The 22,984-nt window shown below is 33.0% G+C and overlaps 1 protein-coding gene across 1 annotated transcript in view; it reads right to left on the reverse strand.

Moving 5' to 3' along the window:
- Positions 1 to 1,229: 1,229 nt before the first annotated feature.
- The window catches only part of LOC126743730 (P2R1A-PPP2R2A-interacting phosphatase regulator 1), a 32,898-nt gene continuing 11,143 nt past the window's right edge, over positions 1,230 to 22,984 (reverse strand). Inside the window, exons 2-4 of the mRNA XM_050450947.1 lie at positions 20,355 to 20,448; positions 19,839 to 20,295; positions 1,230 to 9,751 (exon numbers count right to left, since the gene is read on the reverse strand). Coding sequence (XP_050306904.1) covers positions 9,594 to 9,751; positions 19,839 to 20,295; positions 20,355 to 20,448 — 709 coding nt within the window. The 3' untranslated portion in view covers positions 1,230 to 9,593. The remainder of the gene's footprint in view (positions 9,752 to 19,838; positions 20,296 to 20,354; positions 20,449 to 22,984) is intronic.

Consider the following 22,984-nt stretch of genomic DNA (forward strand, 5'->3'; position numbering starts at 1 on the left):
CATGAATTGCTAAAGTCTCCTCGATATACCTAGCAGCCGTTAAACCTCTTTAAAAGTTAAGTAAGTCTTTTAAAGTTAAAAAGGTCGGTTCGTGCTTCTATAGAAATTGCACCCCAGATCATGCAGGAACCACCTCCATAAGCACTTCGCTCTTCAAAGCAGCAATCTGCAAATCGCTCTCTTGGTCTTCAGCACACTTTCCTTCTTCGGTCGCTACCATTGAGGCATATTCTGGACTCATCTGAGAACAGAATAGATACCCATAGTTCCAACGTCCAATTCAGATGATCCCTTGCAAAACGCAGGCGTGCTTGCCGATGAGCTGGAGTAAGTTTTGGACCAAGCGCAGGTAGGCGCACTCCTCGCACCTCACGGAGCTGTCGTTGCACTTGAACGGCATTAAGGTGACGATTTCTTAATATTGTTGACACAATAAAGCGGTCATCACGAGCGGTTGTAAATCGCTTCCTACCTGTTCCAGGTCGCCTATGAAAGAATCCAGTCTCCTCATAACGTTGGCATACTCTTCGAACCGCTGCGGGAGTCATATCCAATTGCCTAGCAACAGCTCGCTGACTAAGTCCATTTTCGATTAAAGCAATAACTTGGGGGGCTTTTTGTGATGTAGTATGCATTAAATTAACACACTTGAATACTATTGAGGTTATGAAAAACGAATAATATGCAAATTTCAGTTGCAAACGCAATAATTTCATTATTTGACAAATTTGTTATATTCGTTACCATCACCACATAAACACGGTTCATTTGTTTACCGGTTGCTGCGCATATAAACGATAAGCCTTCTTGATAAATTTCTACTCACATTAAAGGATATTAAATTGTCTTTCAAACAGCATATTTCTTTTTTTGATCTGATGGATAATTAAAAAAATATATATTTAAAGTCAAAAGTTTACAGTGGGCCGATTTCTATGCACGCAAGTTTATTTACACCTATCAAAAAAAAAAACAAATTAAGACATACAAAAATAGAAATCAAGGAAGAAAAAACCTGGTCTTTTTTTTCAGGTATGCAGTGTTTATCCTTTTCGCCAACGGCCCCAGCCTAATTATCCTTATTTAACACTCGATTTTTTAGCACTACTAGACACTAGTTTGGTGGTAAAAAACGTTTTACGAAATCTCGTCCCACTTTTCCTCCATCTAACATACTAACTAATATGTTGATAATAAAGCATGGGCGCTAACCCCAAAAAAAAAACAAATTATGTGTAAATTATGTAGAACATTGATATATTACAATATTTATTCAAACAATTTTGGACAAAAAATTAACAATTGGCTTTATATTTGATATCGAGGAAGTCTATATTTGATTATTGGTTACTGTTTTTTTTATTCCCACATGGTGTCCAGATTTCCTTGTCATTATGGAGTAATTCCATTATTTTTAAAGTTAATAGAAACTAAAAAAACTGATTCTTATAAATATTTTAACACAGAACTCGATGGCGTATTCAGGTTTTTTTGCATCCATTTTCTAAAAAATAACAGATTTACCCCGCAATTGCAACAAAATCTCTTTTTTTTCGCAAATTGAAATATCCGATTTTTTTTATTGAAAATAACCCAAAGTTAAAGCTTATATTGGTAATTGTTTTAATTTTTGTAAACAAATCAGTACTTACGGCTAATTATTATTTTTACAAAACGTTTATTAAGAATATTTAACAGAATCATTGAAAGATCGATAACATCAGTAAAACAATAATTGGTTGTGTGTATTAAACTATTCTGCACTATTTGGTTAATTATTCTAGGAGTCATTTACTATACCAAAATATGCTGGATGAATCATAATAAAAAGTTCCTTTTATTATGATTATATTTCACTATTCAACCTGTATATTTGGCACAAAACAAAGTATCAATGTATGAAATTGTACAAAGTTGATATTTACAAGTTTATTTACAAAACTATACAAACACTAAAAAATAAATCAAAATCAATCAAGAGTCCACTACTATGATCCTATTCTAAATATTGAGTTGATATGGATAAGTACAAATAGCAACCCTAAATATTAATTTACTTACCTACTAGGTAAAATAATATATTGGAAAATGTAAGCCTAGATAATTTATCTTATACAGTGATACAAATAATTTGTTGACTGTTGGTCAGATCACACTCCCAGCTAAGCGCTAATATAAAATCCAGTCCCTAGTTGGTTTTTATCCATTTATGACACCTTGGATTATGAGTTAAAGATATATTATGACCGTGACTCTTTGGACAGGTTATAAACATATAGCTCAATATTAAATAATACTCATTTAGCAAACCAATTTCAATTAAGAATTAATAACAAGCTATTTTTTTAACTTTTAATAAAACCTGGGAGGTTCACTAAACATTTATTTAAATAAAAATAATTTAATATGGCAACAAACACTTACATTTACTACCACTTTATTTACAACTTAAATTCTAAGAAAACCATTTACAATATATCTAAACATTTTTGGCCTCATGTTGTCTTAAAAATTAATAAACAGAAATTACCCCTCATTTAGTGTTATTCAATTTTAAAATAATTAAGCCAGTTGAGGAGTGTCTTTTCAAAAGAGGATATTCACATTTTTGGGTTTTGTTATACTCTATAACAAAAGTCACTATACTAAGTCTTGAATCCGTTTATCTGTGCTAAAATTCATATTTTGACTATCATAAACCGAAACAAAACGTGATATATCCTTAGTAAATTACTTTGAAAAAATTGTGTTCTTCTCAAAAGGGGATTTACTATTTTGATTTTTCTCAAAAGGTGATATTTACATAAATTAATATTTACATTTCATTGTTTACATGTTTGGTTTAAATTTTATTATACTTTAAACTAATTATGTAAAAAAGAACAGATTATATTTAATGAGGGGCTTATAGGTCCTACGTTCTAGGCAGTGCGGTCTTGCATTCCAACTGTCATTTACGTATCTATAATGTTGCAGTCAGAGGCACGATACTGTGCTTTTAGCCACTCACTTATTTTCAAAGAAAAAACGTGTGATTGTAGTGAATTATATAGTCAAAAACGCCCAGTATATACACTTATTCATCGGTCACCTCTATTTTGCTAGATCAGCTTTTATATATTATAAATATATGTAATCGTAGTTTTTAGCTCATTCTTTATATCTGTAGTCTAAGTACATCATGTCACTCTGTATATTCAATTATAATACAAATTTAAAAAATAAGAATTCCACCACAAAATATATAATTGGCGCAGTCGGTAGGATTGTGTCCGTTGATAAGTGCTTTCCATCGTGGACAAGAAACCCTTCAACGTGGAGTCTCAACCCCTTCAGACACAGTCCAAATAGAAAAACCGTGTGGTCTAGACGTGGTGTATGGTGTATGGGCACAGTAATAGAAGAATCGAGAAAGGTAAGTGCCACTTATAACGTCTGCCGAAATATAGCAAGTGGAGATTCTTATTAATTCTGTCATTGCGGTGAGTGACAATTGACACTTTAATAAAGCAAGGTTAAGGTATTTTGTTTTGTAGAGTTTTGTTACGATTTTGTCAGATTAAAGCCGGAAGTTAAATAAGGGTGAGTATTTTTTATGATTCTATGGGTCATTGGCTGTATTTTGAGAGATAAGTGAATGCTATAATTTTTGTTGTTGTTGTGGAAATTTAGAAAAAATTTTAATCATGTGCAGTTGGGTAAAATGGATACCTGGGAGGTGGGTAAAACGGGACCGTTTTACCCGTTTACCCAACGCCATATATAGGCATGATATATTTATTCTATGACAGAGGCTAAATTGCTGATAATAATTTTAATCAATATGCTGTTATTGAATAAAAGTTCTATACAGCCTAAATTTTATTTATTTAAATTTATTATGGCTTAGCTTGGTATTTATTTTTTAGGCTTTACATTTTAATATTAACCTATTTATTTACTTTTATTAGCTTGTATCTATTTTCAGATGCCTCTTACAAAATTCCTACAAAATTAAATAGATTTTAAACAAAAAAATATTACCCAACTGCTAAAAAGACAGAGTGAGATTTTTATATAATGAGTGTTTATTTTTTTTAGGCTTACAATGGGCAAATATAAAAGAAAAACTAATCGACAGTGGGATGAGGAATGTATGCAACAAGCCATAGAAGAGGTTCTCGAAGGAAGAATGGGTTACCTTAAGGCTTCAAAGGAATTTGGGGTACCACGAACAACAATTGCAGCCAGAGTTGATAAAATTAAAAAAGGGACTGTTGAACGAGAAAATTCGGCGAAAAAAGGACTAGGGCGTCACAGACCAGTTTTTTCTGAGGAGCAAGAAGCAGAATTGGTGCAACACATTTTGCATATGGAATCAAGACTTTTTGGATTTACTTTAAGTGACCTCCGAAGTTTGGCTTTTCAGTTAGCAGAACGCAATGGATTAGCTCATCAATTTAATAAAAACAAAAAAATGGCAGGTAAAGCTTGGTTATACAAATTTCTAGAGAGACATCCAAACGTTAAACTTCGCACACCCGAACCAACATCATTTGCTAGAGCTATGGGCTTTAATAGACCAGCTGTACAAAATTTTTTCTCTTTACTTTCTGACGTGCTTGAAAAATATAAAATACCGCCTGGGCGGATTTACAATGTCGATGAAACAGGTATAATGACAGTGCCAAAGAAAAGATCCAAATGCTTATCGCTGCGTGGGAAGAGGCAAGTTGGCTGCATATCTTCCGCTGAACGCGGTGTTCTGGTTACGGTGGAAATTTGCATGAGTGCCACTGGTATATTTATGCCGCCTGCCTTTATTTTCCCAAGCAAAACCAGAGCTGCTAGATGATGCTCCTCCTGGTGGTACAGCCTTTTTTCATTCATCAGGCTGGATGCAAAAAGACATATTTTTAAAGTGGTTTAATCAATTTATTGACTTTTTAAAGGCCTCTACAGAACAACCTGTCCTGTTACTGTTAGACGGACATACAACCCACACAAAAAATATTGATGTAATAAGAAGAGCTAGAGAATGCGGTGTAATAATGCTATGCTTCCCACCGCATACAACACACCGGTTACAACCACTAGACATTAGTTTTATGTCACCGGTTAGTACATTTTATACGTCAGAGGTTCAAAAATGGATGCAACAACACCCAGGTCGGCCAGTTACGATAACCCAAATTGGTAAGCTTTTCGGAAGCGCATACATGAAAGCTGGTAGCATCCAAACAGCTGTAAATGGGTTTAGAAAAACAGGCATTCAACCTTTTAATCCAGAAATCTTTGAAGACTGGATGTTTGAGCCAGCTGAAACTACAGATACACCTGTGCACAATCTTGCAGTTCCGATCGAAGAAAATAGGCGCCCTTCAGTACGTACACCATCACCAACTCCACAAGACCAAGTTACAAAGGAAGAAGAAATAGGGTGTGACATGGAAAATATTGAGAATTCTCCAAGAACATCGCCAGATCAGATCAGACCAGATTCTTCAACACCAGAGAAACCTCGCCAACCGCTTGCGGATAAGGAAACATTGCAGAATATCCCTTCTCCTATTTCCTGCAGAAACTTTTATGGAAATGCGACTCCCTCATGTTCGTACACTACCACCAATTTTCAAGTAACACCTGAACAAATAGTTCCAATTCCTCACGCCGAAAGAAAAGTAAATGCTAATGACAGGAGAAGAGGAAAAACGGCTCTGCTAACTTCAACACCGTACAAAGAAGAACTGGAAATATCTATGGAAAAGAAGCCCATTAAGAAACCCAAACTAAACCTAGAAGAAAATCAAAAAGTAAAGAATAATAAAGGAAAAAATAAAAATAATAAACCTGTCAACAAGCAAAAAAAAACAAATGATAGAAAAAAAGAAAATTGACAGCAGTTCAGAGGAAGAGGAAGAAAATGATGAAAGTTGCATTTACTGTACAGAGCTATACTCGAAATCTAAAGCTGACGACGGTTGGGTTATGTGTCAGGACTGTCGACATTGGGCTCACGAAGCTTGCGCCGGAGTGGAGACTGATGATGGGCCGTACTCATGCGATTTTTGTCATGGCTAAATTAGTAATTTTAATGTTTATTTACTTTTAAGGATTTTATAAGACACCTATTTTGTTCTGTTTTTAACTTCATTAAATTAAAATTAACGATTAATATGATTTTTTAATTATTTTTAAACACCATCCCATTTTGCCCGACCAGGTGGGCAAAACGGGATACTTTACATTTTTTTAAAAATATATTTTTTTCTATGTTATAATCAAGATAATGAAGAATAACAATAGTTAACCATAAAAGAGAGTCAATGAGGAAGTTCCAGGTAAAAAATTATGGATATCATTAGCATAGTTAGTAAGTAATGGGTTAAAGCACTTTAGGTATCCCGTTTTAGCCAACTTTCCCCTACTAAAGAAATGGTTTGAAGACAACAATGTGCCCCTTATGAAATGGCCCGCACAAAGTCCGGATCTAAACCCGATAGAAAACCTATGGGACCCTTTAAATAGGAAAATCAGACAAAAAAATAAAGATAAATTTAGAAACCAGGATGATTTGTTCACAGCTCTTCAAGACGAGTGGAATTCCATTTCAGCAGATTATATTGACAGCCTAATGAACTCTATGCGAAGTCGGGGTGTGTTGAAGTTATAAAAAATAAGGGTTTTGCTACACATTATTAGTCTTTGTATGTATAACTAACTAATACATTGTGTATAAAAAATAAATAAAAAATTAATGATCAAATACACTAATATAAAAATAAATACAAAAGACACTTTGTTTCTCCACTTTTGTCCGGTAGTGTATGTATATTTGTTGATGTAGCACCTTCATGTATGTGAATATGAAATACATAACTATATAAAGAATATTTCTCCATTATTTATTATGTTCATATATATGTGTAATATTTTCTTCAATACATAATATGTACATAACATAGATAATGAACATAATATAATATGTATTATGTACACATATACAGGGTGACTTTTAAGTTGATACTTTTTTTTTAACTGTGTATAGAATTCGTTAAAATAAACATTTTTTTCAAATAACTTTTTTCGATACACTCAAAAACAAGGGACATACAGAATAAAAAAAGTGAATATGGGTTTGTTCTTCATCGTCTGTTTATGTTTAGTTTTTGCTCGAATTTTTGTATTATCGATCACGCATTATACCGATCAGTTGTTTAACACTTTTGGTTTATTGTTGTTAATTTTAAATTTGCAAATCCTAAAAATGGCACATCGTTATGAAAACAATGAACTTGTGAATATGTTGCATATTTATGGAGAGTGTCTTCAAAGTGCTGCTGCTGCTTCGGTATTATACGCAGACCGCTTTCCTTTGCGGAATCATCCTACACCCAGAAGTTTCATAAATCTTATTCAACGGGCTAGGGATACTTGCGATTTACGGGAACATCGTGGAGGGCATGCAGGAAGAGGAAGGAGACCTGAAAATGTTCATAGGGAAGAACAAATTTTAAATCTCATTGAAGAAGATCCAACAACAAGTACTCGAGTTGTTGCAGGGCAGGTCGGATTAAGTCAAACAAAATTATGGACAACATTGCGCGAGAATCAATTTAATCCCTTTCACGTTCAACGTGTCCAAGCACTACTGCCTGAAGACTTCCCCCGCAGAGTTCAGTTTTGTGAATGGTTCCTACAACAACATGAAAATGATCAACATTTTTCGAACAAAATTTTAGCCATGGACGAGGCAACATTCACCCGAAACGGAATTAACAATTTTCGAAATACGCATGTTTGGTCTGTTGATAATCCCCATGCAATTCGCAGAACCAATTTTCAACACCGCTTTTCTGCTAATGTGTGGGCAGGAATTGTGAATGGGATACTTGTTGGACCATTTATCTTACCAGACCGTTTGACGGGCGATGTTTATTTGGACTTTTTGCAAAATAATCTGCCTGTTCTGTTAGAAGACGTGCCACTGAATATCAGGCAAGCCATGTGACTCCTGCAGGATGGAGCACCTGCCCATTTTAGGCGAGAAGTGAATTTTTGGATATAAGTTACCCAAATCGATGGATTGGCCGAAATGGACCAGTTGCATGGCCACCAAGGTCGCCAGACCTAAATCCATGTGACTTTTTTTTTGTGGGGGTATATGAAAAGTTTAGTTTTCAAGACGCCTATCGACACACAAGAAGAACTAATAGCACGTATTGAGCAGGCTGCGGCAACAGTTAGACAAAAACCGATGTGTCTATTGCGTGCCGTTACGGAACAGTGGTTACGTCGAGCAAATCGTTGTGTTGAAGTTAATGGTGACAACTTTGAACAACTTATTTAAATTAGAGAGGACCGTATTGGACTCATTTTATAACATTTTGGGAATGCAATTTTTTTATTTTTCGGTTTTTTGAATAAAGTTATTTGAAAAAAATGTTTATTTTACCGAGTTCTATACACGGTTAAAAAAAAAGTATCAACTTAAAAATCACCCTGTATAAGTACACTTCGGATTAACCGGCCAGGTATGCAGTCCCGAGGTGACCGGTTAAGAGAAATTCTACTGTAATGACATTTTCAAAAAATTTGGCACACTAAGATTATTGGGGCACGATTGGATTCTAAAAGAAGTAAAAAGCTTGGAGGAATATTATAAAAAAGTGGATGGTATCCAGAAATTTAAACGAATGATTTTTATAAAAAAAAAGGTTCGAGTTACACCGTTGATTTAAAATGCTATGAGAACTATAGATTTGAGAATCCGTTGGAAAAACCTGTAACAATTCTTAAAAAGGGAAAGAGGCACCGTTCATTAAGCGAAAATAAAAAAAAACATAAAAAACTTGCCGAACAAACAGTTTGGTGATGAGTGGTTTAATTTGGAAGAACTACAGTGGTACAAAAAATTAATAATTGATGATCCAAATAGTGCTTCCGAGGTACAATCAAACCCCGAAATGGAAAATATGTGTGATTGTCTTACAGATGATATAGGTGAAATAAAAGTTTAACAAATTTTCAACTTCTGATCGCTAATATTTTGTTGTTTTGACCTAGAATTTGTTTTGTTTATTTTTGATAGCGTCTAAGATATTTGTAATAAAAAATATTAAAGATCTGCTTCATTTTTTATTATCCTGATAAAATGTAGTTAAAACAAAAACTCCTACTTCTTACTAATAATAAACAAAACAAAAGGGGATATTTACAATTAGTTTAAGGCAAATTTTTGGAAATTTCTAACATCAAAATTAAAAGGCATGATTTTTTTCTGAACATTGTGTTTTAATAGTAGGTTTATGTACTTTCTAAACAGTAAAACCACTTATCCGCAAATATTTTCGTATTTGTTCTAACAGTTTTTTTGATTTCCTGAAAAAAAAAAGATAAGATGTAGATATCCCCATTTGAAAAGACACTCCTCAGTTATCATTGGCTATAAATTATCCAAGACCTAATCCCAAAACACTATTAGGATACACCAGTATAACCAGTCCTTAACTGCAAATAATTCGGAACAAGAAACAATTATATCACCTCAAGCAATCTTTCCACTCCATTGATTAATTCTTGAAAAAATATTCTACCTGCCTAAATCTCATAATTTAACTAGGACTCTCAGCCATGTCATGGTCACCTCCCTTTCCTTCACCTACTCCCACCCCTTGTAACGTTGGGGAAGGACTATCAACTGTCCTAAAGGCAAATCCTGGAGAATCTGCGCTTGAAAGGCTTTCAGGTGTTCCTACTGAACTCAGTGAACCTAAGATATTAAAAAAAAAATTATATTTACACACTTGGTCTATTTTTTTACGAAAACAGGAAATTTAGCATCCTAAGATAGGTTACAGGACTTCTAAAATGTACCAGGAATAACATCCATAAGACATCCATTTTAAACCACCATTTATTTTTATATTTATTGCCTCGTTTCGATGAGGGTTTTACGGCTTTATCAAGCAAATTTTTAAAAAATTAAATTCAGTCTAAAATAGTATTATTCTAAATTCAATTTTAATTTTTTTAGTGTGTCATATTTTAAAACGCAAAAAATAATTTCTTGACTCAAAATATTTTTGTAATAATAATCATGTCTGCTAAGATTTTGGGTTTCGAGATCATTTCGGGATCAGTGAAACAAAAGTCTAGTTTAACTCAAAATAGCAAAAATCATTGTCCAAAGTTGCTTCGTTTCTTAGTTAAAGGGTGTCAAATTTTAAAATTGGTTGCTATTAGAATATACGTATTAAACGTAGTGCAACCTAGTTATGTTTTGTTAAACAAATGGAGAAAGAAAAGTATAAATATTGTAAAAAACCTTGTAACCGAGTAACTGCCTAAAGTGTGAAAAGTGCTTATCAACATTTCATAGAAGTTGTGGAGTGCAGACAAGGGTTGTTTCTGGGGAAAATACGGTTGTTTGTTGCGTGGAGGAGACTCAAGAGAAAAAATGGATAAACAATTGAAGGAGGAGATGAAATCTTTATTCCAAAAGAAATTCAAATCTTTTGAGGAAAAGGTATTACAAAAATACGAACAACAGATGAGTGAACTCAAGAGACAAGCATTGACTTTATGTCGCAAAAGTTTGAGGAGCAAATGATTTTGTACGACAATTGCATGGAGCAAAATAGGAAAATTGTGGAGCAAAATACGGACTTATGCAATAGAATTAAGTACTTGGAAAATAAAATTAATAATTCTGAGCAAAATGAAAAAGAAAATAACATTGTAGTGACCGGAATTCAAGTGCAGGAAAATAAATCAGTAAATGAAATTACCCAAATTCTGTTAAGTTCTATGGGACTAAACTTAAACTCTGAAGATATTGTTACTTCATATAGAATAAAAACACGAAACGACGAAAATCCTATTATAATAAAATGTAAATCGAGGGAAGTAAAACGTAAAGGTTTTCAGCACAGAAAGGCTATTAAAAAATAGGCAAATTTGGAGGGCCAAATAAACAAATTTATTTTAATGATGAACTGACAAAATATAATCAAGAACTATTTAAAGCGGCCAGGGAATATAAGAAAAAAAAAAATTTTAAAGCTGCATGCTGCTTGAATGGTAAGATATTTATCAAAAAAAGTGATGTAGACAAACCAATAAGAATATTTTGTAAAGAGGATAGATATAGAATATTTTGTAGGAGGAAGATGTAATTACTTGGTCTACAGAACTTGGTTTAAAAATTCACTATGTAAACATCAGAAGCCTTAGAAATAAACTTGAGGAGATAGAAGCATTAGTCAAATTACATATGGAACCAGATGTATTAGTATTCACCGAGAACTGGATTTATGAAAATGAAGTTCACTTTTACAGCCTTAATGGATATAAACCAGAACATAATTGTAGAGAAAAAAGGGGTGGAGGTATATCGGTTTATATTAAATCAAACATAAATTATGAGGTAGAAATAAATAAATCCTTGAATGGCTGTGACTGGTTGACAATAAAATTAGTAAATCCTAAAATTAAAATAATTAGTGTTTATCGGCCCCCCTCATCCGACGCTAGATTGTTCATCAATGATCTGGACCAAATGATGAGTGATGTTAAAGAGAAGACAATAATAGTGGGTGATATGAACATTAACCTTTTTGGTGACAGTGACTTGGTAATTGGCAATGCTTTTGAGTTTATCAACCGTACAGAAGCAACAAGAGAAACTGTAAATACTGCAACACTCATTGATCACACTATAACCAACATATTAAATTTAACTAGCAATGTCGAATACTTCATGCAAACCATGACGGATCACAAAATACAAAAAATAGAGCTTGACGTGGCAGCAACAAATAATACGCAAAAGCAAAAAATTGAAATTAAACATGTAAAGTCTGAGCGTTTTAAAATATTATTAACAGAAAAAATAGAAAATAGTGAAATAAATAATTTTGAAACATTAATTAAAATAATACAAGAAGCCAAAAAAGAATCAACTGTAATAAAAACAATAAAGGATAGAAATAAATGTTGGATCAATGAAGAATTTCTACGATTAGTTAGGCAGAGAGATAAAATATAAGTACAAGCACAGAGAAATCCTAACAACATAAATATAAGGGAGAAATTTAGAAACTTGAAAAATCAGTGTGAATCCCTCAGAAAAAAATTAAAAAATAAATTTGTAAATGGCCAGATTGAACAGGCAAGTGGAGATAAAAGAAAAACATGGCAAGTCATAAATAATACTATACACAATAAATATAACAGGAGTGATAACAATAATATTAAATACATACAAATAAACAATGAAAAAATATATGATAGCCAGGAAATTGCTGATACCTTAAATGATTACTTTCTAAATGTTGGAAATGAAATAGGGAAAACAGTTGAACAAGAAAGAATGGCGGTAGGATTGGACACTATATTTGAGGAGGAGGCTCAAGACAAAACTATCTTTTTAACACCATGTACACATGAAGGAATCAATGAAATTATAAATGAACTAAAAAAAAATGCAGCTCCTGGGAGTGATGAAATTACAACCTCTGATATAATAAATGTAAAGACCTTGGTAATACCTATCCTGGTTCGCTTGTTGAATGAGATGCTTAGTATTGGATGTTATCCAGTACTAAGAGTGTTTAAAGGTAATAAAAATCATACCCATTCTTAAAGCAGGAAATCAATATGAACCAACAAATAAAAGGCCTATAGCTCTTATTTCAGCACTATCTAAAATTGCCGAGAAACTAATCAAAAGAAGGATAATAAAATTTATAGAAAAAACTTTTAAATTTGATCCACAACAATATGGATTCCAGAAATCTAGCAATACGGAGGCGGCAGTGATTAAACTACAGGATCATATAACAAAAGCTATGGATGAGAAATGTATAAATTAATAGAATCTTATCTGGTGAAACGTAAACAGTATACAAGTGTGACCAACAAAGAAAATAAACCCAAGGGAATATCATGGGTGTACCACAGGGATCTGTCCTAGGTCCGCTGCTCTACCTTATTTACGTGCACAGTCTGTCAAAAGCCACCCTTAACTGTAGATACATAACTTTTGCTGATAATACCGTTTTGCTGTTTGTCGGTCTCAAAACATTAGTCAAGGAAATAAATGTTTGTCTAGCCAGATATCACAAATGGTTATTAAGAAATAATTTAAAAATAAATGTAAACAAAACTGTATATATTTGTGTTTAGGAATAAAAATAAAAAAATAAGCGAAACAGACATTAAAATAAACAATAATCTAATTAAAAAAGTTGACTGCTGCAAACACCTTGGACTGTATATTGATGAAGAATTAAATTACAAAAATCACGTCTGTCATGTACAGAAGAAACTGTCCAGTGCTTGTGGTGCTATCAAAAGATATGCGAGTTATTTGACTGATGAAATGAAAAGAGCGGTGTATAATGCGTTGTTTAAATCACATCTGCAATACATGGGTACTATTTGGGAATCAACAACGAAAACTCTGGTAAAGAAGCTTCAAAGACTACAAAATCGGGCTATAAAATACCTTTATAATTTACCTAGGTTGTTTCCTACTGCTCAATTATATAAAACATACCAATTTTTAAAAGTTGAACAGATAATAAGTTTGGAGCGATGTAAGTTATTAAAAAAAATTATAAATAATGAACTTAAACTTAAGGTAACTTTAAATAAGAGTAGTGACTTTCACAATTATTTAACGAGGGCAAGACAATGTGTTTATCTAACAAGATCAAGGACTGACAAGCGGAGGAACGGTGTAATTAGCCAGTCAATAAGGTGCTATAACGAACTTCCACCATTTATTGTGAATATAAAAAAAACTAGTGTGTTTATAAAAAAACTAAAAAAACATTTGGCGGAATTAAATGCTGTGTCTGAATGACCTATTTTGTTGAAACTAAAGTTTTATATTGGAGAAAATTTATATAGTTTTGGTATTTTTTGTTTTGGGGTTGATTTGTGGGTTAAAGGGATAAATATTGAAAGTGTTAATTTTTTTTTTATGGTTTATCTAAGCTTATATTATCATGTATAGTTAACTGACTATTTAATTTAAATGTTAAAATATTCCTAATGAAGGACTTGTTATCAGTTTTGTAAACTGTTTTAAGTTCAGTAATAAAGTTTATTAAAAAAAAAAAAATAATCGATTTTATTTAATTTTTTTCATATTTTGCGACATAACACTTAGAAAATTGGTACCTACGGATTTTTTGGTATGAGAAGCTCAATAATGGGTATCTTTTTACTGTGGCCGATAGAGGGCATTCCATACTGCACTGTTGATGGTGTGAAATGACCATAACTTTTTTGCTGGTGGTTTGTGTAAGTGTGGTTTTTATTTCTTTTTGTAAAGGAAATAATTTCTCTAACGCTTTTCAGTAAAAAAGGTACTTTTGTTAGAACCCGCTAAAATTACCCGTAACTAAGATATTTCGTGTTTTAGTCTTGATGCCTCACCGGAATAATATAAAATTCTAATAAAAATTTTTTTGTGTTGAAACTTTTAACGTAGTTTGTAGGAAGATTTTTTTTTAATTTAATGAGAAACAACAATTTATTTAAAGTAATTTTAATTATTATATACTTTTAACAACTCTTTAATGAGCTCCGTCAACATGAATACACATACTAACACGGCGTAAAAAGTTAAAAAGTACTCTTTGAATCTTCTCATTCTTCAGTATGTTGACTGCATTTTGAATCCTTGCCCATATAGTCTGGCAAGTCGATCTGAAACAGCGGCAGGAATGTGGGCCAAAATATTCGACGTTGCCACGTTTAACCTCAAAACGTAATTGTGCGGGACTTACTTTCTAATAATATGCAATATAAGATTTTTTACAATCACAAGATATAGAGGGTAAAATGTTAAGAATTATAATCTAAATAGTTATTCCATCTTGGCTTTAATACGCAATTGTTTTACCATTAAATATGGTACAATTAAATGTTTGTCCAAAAAATGGATCATGTTTAGTAAATCTGGCAACATTACGTTCCACCTTTACATTCCTACTTCTACTCCTCTACTTCTTGTATAATGGGGGTCAGCCATTATGAACCTGAAGGCTTGTAATTGGTTTCCCTCGCCGCACGTGTTTTTGTTATGAATTATTTCGACAGTTCATTGGACAGCGTCTTTGTCACCTGTTTACAATCCTTGCTGCCGTTTCAAAACATTGATTACTATTGAAGGGTGGACAGTGGCGTAGGTTTTATCGTTGATTTTTGGATTCCGTTTATTTTAATTATTATTCTAATATTGAGTTTTTTAGTTTGTTTTATTATTGTCTACATATATACGAATAATAACATTTATTATAATGAATAAATTCACTGAGGGTAAGGTCCTTCAAAGCAAACGAGGAAAGTGATAGCAAACGTTTACAGGTAAGTTATAATAATTTATTTTAAAAAAAGTGAAATACATTGTGCCTCTTAAAAAAAAACAGTAGTTTATATTATATTTTATTGCTTTTTGTATACCAACTATGCATTCAAAATGTTGTTATTAGGATTTGCGATGAAAAAGCTGCAATTAATTCGATGAAATTACCTCTTAAGCGTAAGCTTGATCGCGTTTCCCTTTATACCGGAGTCTCCGTATCATCTGTGAGAAAAATTCACAAAGAAGATGAAGAAAGGCGACAAAATAACCCTGATGAAATGTTAGCCAGTCCAGGGAAAAAACGGCCACGGAAAACTGTCGTCGAAAAAGATGACAGTTTTCATTTTCAAATAGTTAGGCATTGTATCACCAGATTTTACCTGGAATATAAAGTGGTTCCGACAACTAGAAAGTTGTTAAGAAAATTTAAAGAAGAGGCAAATTTCTCTTATTCCAGGGAAACGCTTCGGCTTTTATTAAAGTCAAATGGCTTTTTTTGGCGTAAGTGTCAAAATAAGAGGAAAATCTTAATAGAGAGGCCCAATTCTTTCCTGGAGATACAAATATCTTCGCGAAATACGAAAATATCGTGAAGAAGGCCGAAACATTATTTACTTGGACGAAACTTGGGTGGATAACGATTTGACGTTCAAGAAATGTTGGCAGAGCGATACGGTTACTGGTGTTTTAAAAAATATTAATTCAACGGGTAAGCATACAATACAAAACAGTGTGTATAAGTTACAGTCTTATATTTTTTCACGGGCAAGGACCCGTTAAATTTGAGAAATATATATATTTTAAATGATATTTTAGGTCGGCTAATAATTGTTCATGCAGGTTCCGACAAGGGTTTTGTGGACAATGCCTGTTTAAAATTTAAAGCCGGAAGGTGATTACCATGGCCAAATGAATAGGGAAATGATTTTACTAGATGGCTCAAGGAAAAACTTCTCCCAAATATAGCTGCCAATTCGGTAATAGTGTTAGACAATGCTCCTTATCATTCGGTGCAGGAGGATAAAACCCCAACAAAATCCTCTTTAAAAAGAGATATAATCGCCTGGTTAACTAAGAAAGGTAACTATAACAACTTAATTAAGCCTTTTGAACTGATAAATTTTAAATTTTAAATATATAAATGTACCTACATAATATGTACATACACGGTGAGCTAATGAAAACTTTCCACCCCAGTTTCTTCAGATATTTTCTTTAAAAAAAATTTTTGATGATCGTTTTTTGACTTCAGGCGAACAAATTTATTTGGTATTTTCAATCCCTTAACTCTAACTCCCATGCGGTGACTATCAACCCCAAAATCTTAAATAGGAAGGGGTGTCGAGTGATACCCTTACCATTTAAGATTTTGGAGTTAATAGTAACCCCTGCGGGGGGTTAAAGTTAAGGGGTTAAAAATACCAAATAAATTTGTCCCTTGCAGTCTAATATCGATTTTTTTTTAAGAAAATGGCTGAAAAAAATGGGGTGGAATAAGGTTTATCCTGTATATTATTATGTATTACATATACTATATGTTATACGATGCAAGTGCCAGAAAATTTTATCTTTTCGATTTAGTTTTACACCACAAACCACCTGGTGACCAAAAAAAATATAGTATTATAAGGTCCCATGGGCATACTCCATTAAGAACACCGCCTTATTTATGCGAGTTAAACCCAATTGAATTAGCTTGGGCAAGACTCAAATTTTTAATAAGAAGTCGGAATACTACTGGCAATTTTGACATTACAACCTTAAAGGAGGTTACTGAGGATACTATATCCTCGATTTCCGAAAATGATTGGCAGAAATTTTGCCAGCACGTCAGAACTGTGGAGGAAAAATTTTGGGAAACTAACCAAATCATGGAAGAAATCGAGCTCCTTGTTATCACAATAGGAAATGAGGACAGTGACACTAATTGCAGTAGTAGTGAAGACGATAGTGAATACGAGGCTGAAGGTAAAGAAGGCTCGCTTATTTCACCAGTGAAAAAGAGTGAAATTTTCGCATAAAAAAACATAAAAATTCTCGTTCCTAGTTTAACCGAACTTTTATCATTGCCAAAACGCTTATGCTGTTTGTTTTTTATAATCTATACCAGGTGGCTCATTTTAGTCGACGTTTGACTTTTGTTTTGTTTTTTTTAATGACCTTCAAAATACACGTACTATTGCAGTGACGCGGCCCCCTGTGACCTTAGTAACTTTTGTTTAAACTTTGTTTTCAAAATTCGGCTTAGCAACAGAGATATTTGCGTGCGACCCTGTATACAGGGTGTTCCACAATCAACGTCACAGGCTATAACTTTTTTATTTTTAGGTATATGTTTTTTTAAATATATTTTTAATCGCTATAGGATCACTACTCAAAATTACTTAAAAAAACTACCCCCGACAAATTCATTTTTGGGGGATATATTTGTTGGGGGTAGTTTTTTTAAGTAGTTTTGGGTAGTGGTCCTATTGCTATTAAATTTTTTTAAGTTATTAATAAAAATTTAAAAATGTAAAAGTTATGCCAGTGACGTTGATTATGGAACACCCTGTATACCAAAAAAAATAACTTATTTCTAAAACCATAAAACATACAAATGAATAATTAATTAGGAAAATATATTTTAAAATTATTTTCCTTAAATCGAATTTAAATGCTTCACATAATACCACACGCCACTGTCCATTTTATGAATGAAGTCGGCCATGTTGTCTCCACTACTGCATTCCCCTTACCTCAGGCCGAAGTGTTTCAGATCCGTCTGCCACACTGTAACTCTTCTTCTGAATCTTCTGTATTATTGTTCTAGAGTACACCATCATTCTTAAAAACACCCACAAAAAATAATCTAATGGAGTCTAGTCTGGTGAGCGTGGTGGCCAGTTTACAGGAGCGTCATGTCCTCTTCCAATCCATTTATTTGGATATTGGTGATCCAAATAATTCCGAACATTTAAAGTGAAATGCGATGGAGCCCATCATGCATGAACCACATATCTTGCCGAAGTGGTAATGGCAATTCTTCTAATAAATCTGCCAGTTTTTTGTAAATATTGTAAATAAGAACAGTTAGCCTTGGTGGTAAAATTACAGGACCGATTATTAATTGCCAATGATTCCCGCCCACAAATTGACCCTAAACTCATGTTGAAAATGAGTTACTTTAGTGGCATTGAGATTCTCATCAGCATAAAAATGTTCATTATGAAAATTAGTTACACTACTTCTCGTAAAGTAAACGTTCATCTATAAACAAAATTTGCTTCGCAAAATTTAAATTTTGTTGTCTGTTTCATTGACAAGTTGAGAGCCTAAACGTTGCTCACAATCCGTAGTCAAAAAGTCTTGTACCTTTTGGAGGTGGTATGGATAAAGCTACTGTTCTTTGAACCACATCCTTAGATGCTCCTACTTCTAAACCTAAGCATCTGGTGCTTAATGTAGGATCTTTATGGATTTTTTCAAAATTTGTTCCTCCATCTGAGTAGTCCTTATCATACGATGCCGTCCATAATTGACAGTTACAGGAGCAACACTGCCGGTTTCGCGAAGGAGTCTCTCAATAGTAGCAAATGTTTGATGATTTGGTATACGTCGATTTCGAAATCTTTGCCCAGATAACCTAACACTTTCCCGGCCATTTCCTTCACAATACCCAAAAACTAATAACATAATATTCGTCGTTTCTGCAAAACTGTATCTTTTAGTCATTTTAACAAATTAGAAATTTAATTTTTGCTATCAAGCTTAAAACGCCTTATTTATTTTCGCACTAGCAAATTCTCACTGAAACACTTGAAATTGAAATTGTCGAAACAGTGCGCTGCCAAGGCAGTTGTGCATATAGGTCTCCTGATGGACCCGTCATGCCCCATCACCTGAAACACTTATTTTACCAAATGAAACATTGCTTTTTTCTTCCAAAAAAGTTATGGCCATTCGATACCTTCAACAGTGCAGTATGGAGCACCCTCTATCGACCACAGTAAAAGGATGCCCGTTTTCGAGTTTTTCATACCAAAAACTAGGGTTTTTTTACAATAGGTAACAATTTTCAAGGTGGTATGTCGCAAAATGTTAAGAAAATTAAATAAAATCAATGTTTATTTGTTAGATTTAACACCCTATAACTAAGAAACGAAGCAACTTTGAAAATTGCTTGGTAAATTGCTTTAAATCGGCATATTTTGACCTCAAAAATATGTCCTAGGTTTTGGTACAGACCTTTTAGAGACACCCTGTATATCTCACAAATTTGAAATCAAAAAATGTATTTTTTTCAATTTTACTTTCATAGTACGGAGACCAAGTTATACTTGCATACTCTACTATACTTCTGACAAATGAAATATAAAGCTTTCTTATACCAGAGAAGTTTTTTAAAATCTTTAATATTCCTAACAACTAAGTCATATATTTTATATGCTCTGTTACATTACTACATCTGGAAAATTTCATTTATAGTTGGGTTATTTACCTGGTAAAGAATTGGACGTAGTAGTTAATAATCCCCTACTGTCACTAGATGAATAACTATATACCCTCTTAGGTCTTGGACTGACCGAAAAATCTACATCCCTCTCATCCAATTTACGTTTGGCACCTCCAAAAGTACTTGGGCGCAATACAGGGCTCTCACTTCGCCGTATAAAACTGGTTTTGCACCTAGTGGGGCTCTGAAAGCCATAACCCCTAGTAGGAGATGGTGAATTGCACATAAAACTATTTGGTGGTAAGTTAACATGTATTGGCCCCATTCTGTTTCCCTTATGCTCTCCTCCAGACGAGGAATCGGGCATTAAAGTCAGATCTTCACATGAGTGTGATATTTGCATAGCACTATGGATTTCTTTTTCATGTGCTAGCTCTCTGGAGTTTGAGGTTACCTCTTGCTCTTCTTGGCGAAGTTGATGAATTCTTCTTAAGCCTGACACCTAAATTAAAAATTGGATTTAAAAATAAAGTTGTTGAGAAATCTCTAATGATGACTTACTGGTGAACCAGGAACTTGGCTGAAACTTGTGCTGTGACGGCGGTTTCTTGTTGAGTTAGCAAATCCAAATATATTAGCAAAGCTGGTAGGATTGCTGAAATTTTTAGGGATATTGATCATTATGATGACAAATAAATATTGCTAAACAGTAATAGAAAGAAAAGTAATATGTTTTGTGATTCTAAACTTTCTTATCTCAAAAGCCAATGCATTTTAAATCATTGCAATTCAATGAATAATTGATATAAGTATGTGTAAGCATAAAAATTTAAGTACTGTGCACCTGATATCAGCATTTAATTTTATTTAGTATTTGTGTTTAGCTGAAATGTTTTTTTTAACACAAAATGATTAGCAAACTTTATATAGCAAACTGGCAAACTTCATGTAGGATAAGCATTTTTAACATGCTCATTACTAGATTATCTTGGTAATTGAGCTTAATAGATAGATATTTTAGGTTAATTTCAGATTTTCCCTTCAACTATGTTTTATGAAATTTTGATTACATTTTCTTCATGTTCGAATAAAACAATGTATTTCCCACCAACATCCAAATATGTTCTTTTACTTGTTTATTTTTAGTCGCATGTAGGAATGTTGTTCCTTATCAACATTCTTTAATATACTCAAGTATGTATTTTGAGATAAAATTAATAATTGACTAATTTTTGTTAGTAATCAGAGAAAACCATTTGGTGCAACAAAAATTGATGCTAAAATCCAACATTTCAAAATTTGTAAAAGGCTTAATAACCTAAATCAATAAATTATAGGACTTAATGTTCGTCATAACTGTTCATGGTTATAGTTAAATAGAATTTTAGCCGAATTGTTTATACAGAATTGTGTCTTTAAGGTTTAATGGTTCAAGGTTTTATCATATGGTAGATGCCGGATTCCTCAAATCAAAAGAGCAAATATTCAACTACTCAAAATGAAAAAGGAGACACTATTTTAAATGATAATTATTATTATAACGAGAAATATTTTACGATTGAAACTTTTGGTGTGTACTCTCGACTAATTCTATATCAGGAAAGTAAAGGATTTTTCGTTGTTGTTTACTTTTTTTTACTAAACTTGCTAGAGCAGTGGCATTGATCGAAGTAGGGTATTCAAGGTGTCGTGTAGCCCAAATGCTTAGTGTAAGTCATTCTGTAGTTTCCAGTGCTTCGAATTGCTACCAAATTTACGGCATAGTAAGAAGAGCCCCTTATCCCAATCGACAAAGGGCAACCCAGAGAGAATATTGTTTTTTACGACTTTAGGCAATTAGGAGTCGCACCGCTACTGCTAGAACACTGCAAAATCGCCTTATAGAAGCCACGGGAACGCGAATTTCGGAGCAAACGATACGAAACCGACTTCACGAAGGACAACTCCGTGCCAGACGACCTGCTAGAGCCCCTAGATTAATTCCAGCTCATCGAGCAAATCGTAGAAACTTTTGTGAAGAGCGTCTTAATAGGAATTTAGAGCAGTGGGCCAATGTAATGTTTATAGATGAAAACAGATTCATGTTACGCAATAATAATGGGTGTGTTCGTCAGTGGCGGATTTGACGGTGAGGCAAGGGAGGCGACGCCTCACCTTGCATAAATATTTAAAAAAATACGATATTATATAGTTGCATTAGTTTAAAAAATGAAAATCAATTAATATTTAAAACCTTTTAAAATTAGTTTTGGTAAAATAGTAGTATGTATATAAATCCGGTAAAACCTATTGGTCAGCGGTACCTTCCCGTCGCCTCAATATTTAACTTTATGAACGTGCTCTTTGAGCTATACCCGCCCGCGCAATCACAAAATATCGCCACCAAATGGTCCAATTGAGGCAAAATCTTCGCTGTCGCCAAAAACCAAAAGATACCCGGTACGAAACGATTTCAAAGTTGGAAGAGCCCGCTGGCAGTCAAGTGGCTCGGCGGGCGGAGAACAGCACTAACAGCCTAGAAAATAGAAAATTTCTATGTTGTTTTTTTTTTTTTTTGAATAAACTTGAATTATTTGTCTTTGTATTGTTTGTAGTGTTAAGTGTTTGTGATTTAGACTTTACAAAACATTTTTAATTAATTATAAAAAGTCATGGCTGCGTTTGGCCCTAAATATGACCCATTACTTTGTTTGCTAGAAATTCCATTTTCCAGTAGAACGGAAAATGAAAAAAGGGAAATTTACTATTGGTAGACCTCAGCCATCTTTATGCAATTTGAAAGAAGATAAAAGATCAAGTAAAGAAGACGATGATAATAATTTGGAAAGGAGTAGTTTAATTTTCATGTATGGTAATATATTTTTTTTATATTTTATCTTTTAAATATTAGTATGTAGTAAACTTCTACTAATAGCGTATTATAAAAAATAATCATAATATATAATATTTATGTTATTATTATTTTTTATTTAATAATACTAATTATTTTTAAGAATAAAATAATATATTGTTATAAAATCTAATTTTAATATTTATACATATACAATTTTATTCTTGCTTCCTGTCATACATGAAGTTCCAAACCACATATACTCAACCGATTTAAAGTAAACCTACTTATGCCAAATAATGTTTTTTTATGATTTTTTTAAATGACTAAATATTAGAAAATAATTATTTTATATTTATTT

Source organism: Anthonomus grandis, chromosome 13 (genome assembly GCF_022605725.1).
Source record: "Anthonomus grandis grandis chromosome 13, icAntGran1.3, whole genome shotgun sequence".
Lineage (NCBI taxonomy): Eukaryota > Metazoa > Arthropoda > Insecta > Coleoptera > Curculionidae > Anthonomus > Anthonomus grandis.